This window comes from Triturus cristatus, chromosome 3_2 (genome assembly GCF_964204655.1).
Source record: "Triturus cristatus chromosome 3_2, aTriCri1.1, whole genome shotgun sequence".
NCBI lineage: Eukaryota > Metazoa > Chordata > Amphibia > Caudata > Salamandridae > Triturus > Triturus cristatus.
Genome location: NC_140584.1, coordinates 452,102,578 through 452,115,395, shown reverse-complemented (window position 1 = coordinate 452,115,395; position 12,818 = coordinate 452,102,578). Strand labels below are relative to the sequence as shown.

The window sequence follows — 12,818 nt, the reverse complement described above, 5'->3', positions numbered from 1 at the left end:
GAGTTTTAAAAAGAGAATGAGCGAAAGTGTCCATAGTTAATAGCTTTGCTTGACTGTCATTTGCGGTTTGTAAATTGAATACTCAATATATAAATGATGTCTCTGCAGCTTTCACACATTGAGCGACTTCACAGACTCCATAACCAGAGGTTAATTTCATAAATTCGCCAGGGAGGGGCTTTTTTAGTTAACAGTGAGGAGCCAGCGTTACACTTCACCCAGGTGCCTATTACATTACCTGTCCAAAGCACCGCGCCCAGTTTGTGAATAAGTACATTCGAGACTTTAACTTGATGTGATGAGACATTCATTAATATAATCCGTCGGTTAAGTGGTTGCAAACGTTCGCACACGCACTGACCCGTACGCTTTCTATTTAAGCCAGAAACCTTGGAAATGGCTTGCGTATATAGGAAAGTTGCGTGTTTTAAGCCGACAAGCTGTCAGATGCCCTCTAAACCCCCGTGAGGTAGACATTTACCCCAGAACAGCTGCAACAGCACCCGCCTTCCGTTCCCTGTAGTTTCAGCCATGAGCCGCGCCTCCGGGTTAATAATATATTTCTAAAGTCCATAGTCTCAGCACCTGGCATTTTCTCCAGAAAACAAGACAAGAACTAAGTTTTACTTTGCCAATTGCTGATAGCAGTTTTACATGTGAGGGTCTGTCATCGTCGCGAGTTCTTACCTTGTGTCTGAATTCTCTTGCCACTTTCCTCTCCATGATGCCCGCTGCTGGTCGAAAGGTACCACAATTTGTCCCTGACAGGAGGACGGTGCTCCTGAAACTCGAGATGCAAAGCAGGTTCCAAAGTTGAGATGTAAGCGGCGGTTCGATTGGACTAAACGGAAAGCCTGAGACAAGCTACAGCCTGCTGCTTTCCGATTGGCTGTTCTTGCTTTCATGCTCACCCGGGTTATTTGTTCTGTCATTAATGAAGAACTATGTGACAGCTCCATCCCTGGTTAACACCTCTGTTTATTGGCGGCTGTGGGTTGATGTTAATTAAGCTTCGTGCTGTGGAATTAAAATCCTTCCATAATGGCTCTCTTTGCATGGAAATAAATTGCTTCACTATGAAAACAAATATTTGAATACATAGCAATTTTGCTATTTCCATCTTTGAAAATGCAACATATTTCACAGAATTATTTGTAATTTTGTGACACATGGCAAGTTTGGTTGAATTGTAAGTGCACTGCATATAAACTATTTAGATATGCGTGCTAAACATACATTGTTGCACATAGCTCGTTTGAAATTCTCAGCTGGAATTAAATGAGGGCGTGTAATATCCATGCCCTTTGCCTCTTAGTTTGGCACTTTCACGCTTGGCAAATCCATTAGCTAAGCCCTAAATCTACCGAACGGATTAGTGAAGCATGAAAATAGACATGCCCGAAGTGACTTGTGTAAATTATGGAAGTGTGATTAACGAGCTTCTGACTGCTTATTGAGCGGCATCCCCTAAAATTAGCTAGAACGGACTAATTTCATGAATGAACACAAAATCTAGTTTTGCAATTTCCCCTATACTACAGGAGTTTCGGTTGTATGGATGGATAGATGGATTGATAAACGGATGAGATGAACAACTGTATACATAGAGCGCCACAATCAATCAATCAATCAATCAATCAATCAGAGCCATTTATAAAGCGCACTACTCACCCGGAGTGTCTCAAGGCGCTACGGGGGGGGGGGTGCCGCTACTGCTTGAACAACCAGGTCTTGAGCTTCTTCCTGAAGGAGAGGTGGTCTTGGGTCAGGCGCAGGTCGGGAGGGAGGGAGTTCCAGGACTTGGCGGCCAGGTAGGAGAAGGACCTTCCTCCTGTTGTCGCTCTTCGGATGCGGGGGACAGCGGCGAGGGCGTGGCTGGTTGATCGGAGATGGCGTTTGGGAGCGTAGAAGTTGAGGCGGTTGTTGAGGTAGCTCGGGCCTTGGTCGTGTAGGGCTTTGTGTGCGTGGGTGAGGAGACGGAAGGTGATTCTCTTGTTGACGGGGAGCCAGTGCAGGTCTCTCAGATGTCCGGAGATGTGGCTGCTTCGGGGGATGTCGAGGATGAGTCTGGCTGAGGCGTTCTGTATCCGCTGGAGTCTCTTCTGGAGCTTGGCGGTGGTTCCGGCGTAGAGGGCGTTGCCGTAGTCCAGTCGGCTGGTGACAAGGGCCTGGGTGACCGTCTTCCTGGTCTCGGTGGGGATCCACCGAAAGATCTTCCGTAGCATGCGCAGGATGTTGAAACAGGACGAGGAGACGGCGTTGACTTGTCTGGTCATGGAGAGGGAGGAGTCGAGGATGAAGCCCAGGTTTCGTGCGTGGTCTGTCGGTTTGGGTGCGGTGCCCAGGGCGGGGGGCCACCAGGAGTCGTCCCAGGCGGAGGGCGAGGAGCCCAGGATGAGGACTTCCGTCTTGTCTGAGTTCAGTTTCAGGCGGCTGGTCATCATCCACTCGGCTACGTCTTTCATTCCTTCGTGGAGGTTGGCTCTGGCGGCGGCAGGGTCGTTGGTCAGGGAGAGGATCAGCTGGGTGTCGTCGGCGTAGGAGATGATGTTGAGGTTGTGTTGGCGTGCGATGGCCGCCAGGGGGCTCATGTAGACGTTGAAGAGGGTGGGGCTGAGTGAGGATCCTTGGGGGACGCCGCAGATGACTTCGGTGGCCTCTGACTTGTACGGTGGTAGGCGGACTCTCTGTGTCCTTCCGTCGAGGAAGGAGATGATCCATTCCAGTGCCTTCTCCTGGATTCCGACGTTGCTGAAGCGCTGCACTAGGGTGCGGTGGCAGACAGTGTCGAATGCCGCGGAGAGGTCTAGAAGGATGAGGGCCGCTGTTTCTCCGTTGTCCAGCAGGGCTCGGATGTCATCGGTGGCAGCGATGAGGGCGGTCTCGGTGCTGTGGTTGGCTCGGAAGCCAGACTGTGAGGGGTCGAGCGATCCATTCGTCTCGAGGAAGGCGGCCAGCTGCTTGTTGACGGTCTTCTCGATGACTTTGGCTGGAAACGGGAGGAGCGAGATGGGGCGGTAATTCTTGAGTTCGGTGGGGTCCGCTGTTGGTTTCTTTAGTAGAGCGCTGAGTTCGGCGTGCTTCCAGCTCTCAGGGAAGGTGGCGGTGTCGAAGGAGGTGTTGATGATGTCTCGCAGGTGGGGTGCGATGTTAGCGTCGGCCTTGTTGAATACGTGGTGAGGGCAGGGGTCGGTCGGAGATCCGGAGTGGATAGAGTTCATCGTGCGGATGGTGTCTTCTGTGTTGATCGGGGTCCAGGCGCTGAGGGTGGTGGTGGGGGCGTTGGTGCGGTCGTGGGGGGCATTGTTTGTGGGATGAAACTGTTGTGTATGTCAGCGATCTTGTTGTGGAAGTAGGAGGCGAGGGAGTTGCAGAGGTCTTGCGATGGGGTGATGTCGTTGTTTCCGGCGCTGGGGTTGGAGAGCTCTTTCACGATGTTGAAGAGTTCCTTGCAGTTGTGTGCGTTGTTGTCCAGCCGGTCCTTGAATGCAGTTTTCTTGGTTGGCGCGGATTAGTTGATGGTGCTTCCGGGTGGCGAGCTTGAAGGTGGTCATGTTGTCCGGTGTTGGCTCCCTTCTCCAGGCTTTCTCGAGGGCTCGGCAGTTCTTCTTGGAGCCCTTGAGTTCGTCGGTGAACCATGGGGCCTTCTTGCTGCCGGGTCTGCTGGGCGGGGTCCTCAGTGGGGCGAGTTCGTCCGCGCAGGTGCTGATCCACTTCGTGAGGTTGTCGGCGGCCTGGCTAGGGTTCGCTGAGCTGGCTGGAGGGTGCTGGCTCAGGGAAGCGGCGAGCTGGTCGGCTGTGATCTTGTTCCAGCTTCTTCGAGCATCCTGTTGCTGGTGGTGGTGGATCGTGGTTCTTCTGAAGGTGAAGTGGACGCAGCTGTGGTCCGTCCAGTGGAGTCCAGTGGCGTGGCTGAAGGCGATGTCTTTGCTGGATGAGAAGATGGCGTCGAGTGTGTGTCCGGCGAGGTGGGTGGGGGTGGACACCAGCTGCTTGAGTCCGAGGTTGGCGAGGTTGTCAAGCAGGGTGGTGGTGTTGCGGTCGTTGTTGTTCTCCAGGTGGAAGTTGATGTCCCCCAGGAGGATGTAGTCAGCGGAGGGGAGGGCGTGCGGGCTGATGAAGTCGGCGATGTCTTCGCTGAATGGTGTGCGTGGTCCCGGGGGTCGGTAGATCAGGGTGCCTCTGAGGGTGGTCTTAGGGTCGGTGTGGATCTGGAAGTGTAGGTGTTCGGCGGTAGTCAGGGTGTCGTCGGTGTTGGTCGTGATGCGGATGGTGTTCTTGTGGACGATGGCGATGCCTCCTCCAGTCTGGTTGTCGCGGTCTCTCCGGGTGATCTTGTATCCCTCTGGGATGGCGATGGCGATGTCGGGCGCTGAGGAGTCGTTCATCCAGGTTTCCGTGAGGAAGGCAACGTCTGGAGATGTGGTGTCGAGGAGGTTCCAGAGTTCGATGGCGTGTCTGTGGACGGAGCGGGTGTTGAGCAGGATGCACTTGAGGTGGTTGCTGCTGGTGTTCGGCTTGGCGGGTGCTGGTGCGGGGCAGGTCCGGATGCAGGTGAACTTGCAGGCGTGGCAGCTGAAGGGTCCGTGGGTGCGTCTCGGGGTGGCTTGGTGGCATCCCGGGGTGCGGCCGGTGTTGAGTGCGTTGAGGGTGGCGGCGTCGTACGTCTGGCGGGTGGGCTGGGGTCCTCGGGAGCCAGGGGTTCGGGCGCTGGGCGCGGGCCAGGCATGGACGGGCGCAGACGGGCTTACCTTTGGCGCACCTTCGGCGCACAATCGGCACGCCCGCTGCGCGTTGGCCACTCTGCCATATGAGGAGAGTGGGGGGGCGGAGCAAGGGAGGGGCAGCTGGTAGGGGGAGCGGGGTGGCGAATGGGGAGGGCGAGCGAGCGAAGGGGGCGGGGCCGCAGGGGGGCAGCGGCGGGGAGGTGGCGGGAAGCGCGGCCGGGGCTGGGCGAGGGGGGGGAGCACAGGGGGCTGGGCAAAACGGCGGGAAAGCGATCGGCGGCAAAGCAAGCTGGTGGCAGGGGGCACAGGAGATCCGCAGACCAAGCGGATCCGGCGGTCGGGGCACAACAGAGGGCGCAGGGCCCAGCTCAGGGCAGAGGTGGCACCAGGGGACGGGCTCACTCACGGGGAGTGTGCTCGGGGGGTGACCTGTCCAGGGACAGAGGTCACTGCACCTAGCTGGCAGCAACGGGCTATAAGTAGTCTTGTGGGAGGGAGGGGCAGCTGGTAGGGGGAGCGGGGTGGCGAATGGGGAGGGCGAGCGAGGGAAGGGGGCGGGGCCGCAGGGGGGCAGCGGCGGGGAGGTGGCAGGAAGCGCGGCCGGGGCTGGGCGAGGGGGGGGAGCACAGGGGGCTGGGCAAAACGGCGGGAAAGCGATCGGCGGCAAAGCAAGCTGGTGGCAGGGGGCACAGGAGATCCGCAGACCAAGCGGATCCGGCGGTCGGGGCACAACAGAGGGCGCAGGGCCCAGCTCAGGGCAGAGGTGGCACCAGGGGACGGGCTCACTCACGGGGAGTGTGCTCGGGGGGTGACCTGTCCAGGGCAGTTACACTCATTAGTGCAGCGAGTGCAGTGGCAGAAGTGTTACAACACGGCTAGAACCTGGCGAGAGATGCAGTGCTTTACAACAAAAGGTAACAGGATAGGAACTTGCACACCATCTGCAGATGGAAGAGAAAGGGCACAATAGTGTGATAAGTGAGAGCTATACATGTGTGGTTGGCATCAGCATGACCAGGGGCATTTAAAAAATATAATCAATTGTAGGCGGCAGTGATGAAAACAGCAGTGCAATAGTAAGATGTGTAAGATTTAAACATTTGCAAAACATACATTTGTAACGAAAGCAGTTGTGGGAAAAAAACGTAGTGAGGGTGTGTTTAGTACATAAAGGAGATAAGGTGTTCACATCATCAGTGAGATTAAAATAAGAATTTGATAAAATATTTCTAGTAGTGGTGCAATTGTCTGGTTTATGAATTTGAGGTCAGAAGTGGTACAAACGTAGTGCAACAGTGGAAAGTCTGTATCTTAAGGTTAAGTTTAGTTGCATAAAGAAGGTGAGCAATCTTAAGCAGGTATAATAAGCATTCCTTTATTTTGGCTTTGAAGATTTGCAATGGGAGAGTGAGTCTTATATATGTTATAAGGACATCTAGATCCTAGGTGAATTCCCTAGGAAGGTGTGCTCAATCATGATTTTTTTTTTAAACAAGGCGTTTTAAGTTACGTTATGTAGTACTGATTTGTATAGGGCACTAATCACCCGAGAGGGTATCCAGCCGCTTGGGCAGGTGTGTAGGTTACTGGTCTCCAAGATGCTTATATAAAGAGCCAGCTCTTCAGCTTCTTGCAGAACTCAAGAAGTGAGGAGGAGACTCTGATGTGTTGAGTGTCAGGCCCACCTGAGGTCTTTGCAGGGGCAGGAAGCAGGAGCCAGATGATAATTCCCAACTTCCCTCCACCACTCGCCCGCCCAACAAAGTCAAAGCAGAACAAGTGAGTGGGGGGAAGAGGGGAGACAAGGGAAGGAGAGACAGGGCAGGTCCAGCGCACCTCCAAACACCACGAAAACCTCACTGAGATCCAAAAGAAGTCCTGCAAACAGAAAGCTAGATTAGCAAATAGTGAAGCTTAGCAGACAGTAAAGCTAGGTCTTAAATAACAGAGCTAATTATAGGTCCAATATTCTACCTGAACATCTCCCCTCTTCCACTTGTGTCCACAAAATGGTAAAAATGGATGACAGGTGTGATGCTCTTAAACATAAGAAAGATAATGTGAATATCTAAGCGCTCTACATCACAATAAATATTTTATGTAGTATAGAAATTGCTCATCTTAACCTCTCAATCATATGTCGAACATGTAATGTATCGCGGCTTCAAAAATAGCATGGGTTGTTAATAGCACAACCTCCAAGTAATCAAACGAACATACAATATACGAAATCACTATATCGTGTAGGTTGTTTTTCAGCACAACCTTTCTAATCTCTACTGTGCATATTGTTTACAGCTACTCACAATAATCAGCTATATATGTAGTGCTTAAAGGAAAAGGAGTTTCAAGGAATACTAGTCCAGTAGCGGTCTCCAAATCCGACATACAAGACAATACAACATAAATTATATGCGAAGGAAGGGGGTGATGCTTTGCTTAATTCAAAACATATAATGAAGATGCAGATGCCAGAGCGCCACTGAAATGAGTCCCTACATAGCCAGCTATGGAGCTTTGAGGAAAACAAATGCCAGAGCGCCGCTGAATTGAGCCCCTACATGGCCAGCCAAAGGAGCTTCGAGGGAGGGACAGGACCACCTGACTACCGCTAGCGCGTTACCGCCACACTAGTGAAATTCCTTCTCGAGAGAACGATAGAGGCGAAGAATGCCACTGACGGTTCCCATGCCACCGTCAGCGGCATCAGGTCAACAACAGAGAGAGACTCTCAACACGTCCCGAGAAGGAGAAGGCAGGAATCAGACGCGGCGCATCACCGCTGCGGAGATCATACCAGCGGAGATCTCACCCCTTCTACCGCGGCGACTCAGGCTTGGGCATATGTATGACATTGAGGAAGATCGTTCCATTTCTTGAGTGTGATGTAGGATAATGAGCGACCTCCAGTTTAGCTTTTGCAGATGCAGGGAATGTCTGTGAGTGAGGCAGAGCATAAGTGTCTGGTGGGTTGGTGAAAGTGGATGCGGCTGTTCCAAGGATTCTGGTCTGTGTTGTGTAGGTTTTTGCATGTGTGCGTGAGAAATTTGAATTGGCTGCTCTTGTGAATGGGAAGCCAGTTAAGCTTCCTTAGGTGCAGTGTGATGTGGGTGCAGTGTGGGAAGTTGAATATGAGTCTCACAGCAGTGTTTTGGGTGGTCTGGAGTCTGTGTAGGAGTTGTTTGATGATTTCGGCATGGAAAGTGTTGTCATAGTGCAGCCTGTTGGTGATGAGTGCTTGGGTGACGGCCCGTCTGGTGTTGTGAGGCAACAATTTGAAGATTTTTCTCAGCATGCATAGGATGTGAAAGCAGGAGATGCACACTGTGTTGACTTGAGTAGGAGTTTACAATTGCTTCTTGGACTTTACTGGGCTGTTCCAGCTTTTTGTGTGAGGTGGAAGTGAGGAAAATTAAGATGTGTCATTCTGTATATGAAACAAGCTACTCTAGGACTGCAGCAGCATTCAAGTGTGATTCATTTCAAGGAGTTGGAAAAGGAATAATTCTGTTGAATTTTCTCTTGTCAGTGATCGGCCGAAGGATGATTTTCAGAGTATTTAGACACGTGACTTAGGTAGCCCAGTTATAAGAGTGTTGCTGTTACCTGTGCAATATACCAACATTGCTTTACAGTGGCTTTGATGTCATGTTTGAGGATGAAATGTCGGAGGTTACAGAGAAGCTTCAGGTAAAATCTAGCACATTTAGTGATTTCTTTGATATGAAGGAAAAAACATGAGGTAGCTATGCATCAGTGCTGAATGGTGTTTCTGCCATTGTCGGATAAGCCAGTGATATACCATCTTTGTTGTATTGTTATCTGCATCAGTGAGAAGTATTTTGAGTAAAACATTTTTTTTCAAATTGTTGTTTGCCTTCGTAAAGGTGCAGTCGGCAATGTGAGTTAATGCATTCGGAGTTGCAAGAGGAGCCTAATCAGGACAGGACAATTATAGTATTGCAGGTATAATTAAACATTGAAGGGGGATGTAGAAAAGCAGGTACTAAATTGTGAGAACTCCTAGCCTTTTGCTTATGAGCCTATGGTTTTTGGATTGATGCTCAGGTGTGGGACCCACTAATCAAGCCTCACCCACTGTAATCCCTATGTTAAAATGGGTTTTGAACTGTAACTTCCAGTGACCACCTTTTAAAATAAGGTCTGCTGCTAGGCAATTGTCGTAAGAGGCTCTCTACACATTACATGTGAACATAGGCACACACAAACATGTGATCGTTTGTGCAGGCTAAGCGAGGAAGACTGTTGACTGAGGGACATTGCCTGGATGGCGATGGTTTGCTGCCGCATTGCTCAGCGCTCCTGCACCGGACGCCACACAGACTGCTGGATTTACGGTCCCCAAGGTCCTGGGCCGGCACTGCTGGGACCCTGAAGAAGACTCCAGGGCCGGTTTCAGGGTAGTGCAACCAGTGCGTCGGCACTGGGTGCTGTCCTGGAGAGGGGGCACTGACCCTAGAGGGGGCGCTGTGTTTAGCAGTAATTTACAATTTAAAAGCACCTCCTGCAGAGTTCCTTGTGCGTCCAGCTTTCAGGCAGCAATAAAAATGTCAAGATGTCTCTTGTGATTAAGGTTCTTGCTAGACAGAGAGATAGGAGTTTTGTCTAGTGGCAGTTTTGACTCGCCATAAAGTAGCACATAGGGTTAACATGCCTGCTGCAAAGAACAGATCTGTATTTTAAATGGATCGCTGAGTGGATTAGTAAAGCCAGCCTTTACTAGTGCGTTAAAAGAAATAAAATCTATGTGAGAGAGGGGAGCATTTTTGCTGGCTGGGAGTGATGGAATCCAAGGAAGAGGTCATGGGGGGGTGGCTAAAAATATATTGTTGCACCATGAACCACCAGCTCTAAAGCGTGCCATGGGAGACTCCACCGGGGAGGATTCCTGCAACCGGAACTGAGGCCACTTGGTGCTCCCAGGATGGCAACAAAGGAAATGGGGTCGCACTCAGCTGGAAAGTTGGCTGCAATCAGTGGCAAGTAGTCAAGCGGTCCCTCATTGCACATCCATGCCCTATGGCCCACAAGTGGGGCAACAGCAGAACCCCAGGACCAATGCTGATACAGCCGCCTTGGATGGGTTATTTGGTAGCTGAAGCCTCTCACCCCTGCTTGCTACTGAGGACGCAAGGGCTGGATGTGCCCAAGGAGTGAGCAGCCCTGCACAGGTAGTTCTGCAGGGCAGCGGGTTTGTGAGCACATAAATCAGAGATCAGCACACACCCTCACCTATCTCCCTGATCCTGAGGAACTTGAGATTGGACAGTCATAAGGGGGTTGAGACAAACCCTCCCACCCCAGCTGTCTCTACTGCTGGCCGGAGTGGCCTATCGGTGCTTTGGTCTGCCCGAAGATTGCCAGGTTGCTGCCAGACACAGAACCCTTGCAGAGCACAGGGGAGGGACAGGACAAAGCCCAGAAAACATGGACACTAAATTAGAGGCACATAGGGCCAAGATCCTGGCTTCAGTCCTGGAAACCAAATCCGCACTGTAGGCTCAGTTGGACACAGTGGCTCTAGACCTAAAAGTACTGCATGTGGTACACAATAAATTAGCAGATAGTGGAACAGATGTGAAATTCACCCTTGAAAAGATAAGTCATACTGTGTTGGAGAATGAGGCCCAGATGGCTGGCTTGCAGAAAGAGATGACCTTCCTCAGACACAGTTTGGATGAAGCAATAGCCTGCGCATAGTAGGGGTGCCATAACATGCGGAGGGCCCCAGTATTGAACTGTTTTTGGAGGACAGGCTTCTGTCAACACTGCTAGGTGGTAAGGTCTCCAAGCTATCTACATTAGAACGAGTGCACAGGGTCTTTGTCACATCACCTGCACGAGGGCAATGCCGCAACCAATAGTGGCGTGGTTGCTCAACTTTCAGGACAGAGAGGTTTGGTGAACATCTGCACCAACCTCACTAATGCTGTGCAAAGGCAATGAAGAACTTTTTCATGGTCAAGAAACACCTACAGCAGTTGAATCTGAAATACGCACTGCTCCTCCCGGCGAAATTGGGGATAATCAGTCAGGAAGAGTTTTTCTTCTTCATCACTGCAGCCAAGGTTTGGGACTGATTGGAGACAAGGGGGCATGCCTCGCCTCATGAGAGAACAGGCGATCACTCTCCAGGCTGGAAGACGGAAAGGCTATGCTGCTGCCCTCGTAGATGTACAAGGGCCGGCCCCACGAGAGATCAAGTGAAGTTTGAAAGGGTCAAGGTAGTGACAATCATCACAGACCACCTGTTATAGCACCCAACAGATGGCCGGGACTGGATGGAGACTCTGGGAATTCTGAGGAGGAGGTAAGTTGTTCCACAGGGGAGTCTGATTAGCCCCAACCAGTGGTCGCTCTGATGACCTTCAGACTCCATTATTTGACTCCCTGCTTGGGCAGCCAAATGGGGAATATGAGACTTTTCGGGAACTATAGGGTGGGGCTGACAATAAGTGTGAAGATAATACACAGTGTATGCTAGTTTGTGGGGCAATGCCCCACAGGTTGTGCAACTGCATTAGTGTTTTCCAGGGAGTCATCTTTCAATAGTTATGAATGGGGGGCAACAGATTCCTCAGATTTTGGGATGGCGGGTAGTTTTAAACCCACGGCATGAGGTGGTAAGGTGGGGGGGTTCATTTGGGACACTGGAGTTTTGAATGGAGACATGAACACACAGACGAACTACGCTGTGGGAGGAGGAGGTTCCCCCCGGGACAGGCAGGAACCCCATGATGGATGAGATACCTTGCCCTGACCAGTGCACTCAGCCCCTTAAGATACTCTCCTGGAATGGAAATGGACTAGGGAATAAAGTGAAGTGAGTGTGGTGATGCAGTATCTGAACAGGCATAATCCAGATGTGATTCTCCTACAGGAGATTGTTCCAATTGTGTTCCGCCCATTCAGAACACATTGATTTTTTGATTTTTGGAGCACTCGATTGTGGACTTTTTACTGTGGGTGAGTCTCACTACATGTGTCTCACCCATGGAAATCACATGGCAAATGGACTGCATGTGTTTACCACCAGTGGCCACCTTCTGAGAGAAGACAGCTGTGACGCAGCAATGGTAAGGGTCAGTTGACTGATTACACCTGAATACATGTGCATACATATCTGCACACTTGCGAGGAATGTCCGTGTGTGCCTACTGTTGTGCATGGCTTGGTAACTGCACACAGGTAGCCTAGCACAAAGGGCACTCTGCAGGATTAGATATTGACCTGGGGTAGGCCTTACAATGTTAGTGTACACTAATAAGAAAAGTCAGTGTGATATACTGTTTTGTCTGTAGTGACACAGTTATTATAAACATAGGGAGAAAACTGCCTTAAAGTGCAGTTTCGCTTATCTTTGGCCTATAGAGACCAGTGACGGATCAAAATGGGGTGCATACCGGTCAGGAGAGTTGGGATGGGTTTGAGAGGTGACGTTGCACCCTAGGATTGACCAGAGGTGCTTGGCTTCTGGAACTTTCCACTCCCCTTGGAAAACTCTTGCAGAAGGGGGAGACCTTCTCTTGGTTAGTGTTTTTCTGTTCTTCCCTGCTGGTACCTGGAGCTGCCATGGATAACTGGAAGGAAGAACCTCTTGATACCCAGAAAGGAATAAGGACTCTACCCCTGTTGACCCTAGGACCAGTGAGTCTCCGCAAGGTACAGTGAGACTAGCCCCCTTACTCTACCCAAGGACCATTTGGGGGAAATCCCTGGTCCTCTGCACCCAGAAACCAAAACAAGGAGTAAGGCTGGTGCAAGGAGCCAGGAGAATCATCTTCCTATGGATTACACTGCTTTGGAGGTAAGGAGGTCTGGTGAAATCGTTCATTGTGGCTTGAGCTCCCCACCAGGAGTAAAACAAGCCCAGGATAGTATGGGTCAGCCCAATGGGTCCCGAGTTATTGCATTTTTAAGACTTTTGAATTCTCTGCTGAGTGGACCACGTGCCCCCCCCCCACTGGTTTAAGATTTATCCTGGGGTGGGTTAGGGTATTTTTGCTTTTGTCACCCTAAGTGGCAAGGGTACGGTCAGGCGTGGGTCCCGTGCTCTCTGCGTCACTGAAT

General features: G+C 51.2%; 1 protein-coding gene across 2 annotated transcripts in view; it reads right to left on the bottom strand.

Moving 5' to 3' along the window:
• The window catches only part of USH1C (USH1 protein network component harmonin), a 739,024-nt gene extending 738,183 nt beyond the window's left edge, over positions 1-841 (bottom strand). The window contains exon 1 of one of the 2 annotated variants that reach the window (XM_085648065.1): positions 688-841. In XM_085648065.1, coding sequence (XP_085504191.1) covers positions 688-723 — 36 coding nt within the window. In that variant the 5' untranslated portion in view covers positions 724-841. The remainder of the gene's footprint in view (positions 1-687) is intronic. The other variant, XM_085648066.1, reaches the window with a different exon arrangement.
• Positions 842-12,818: the final 11,977 nt, after the last annotated feature.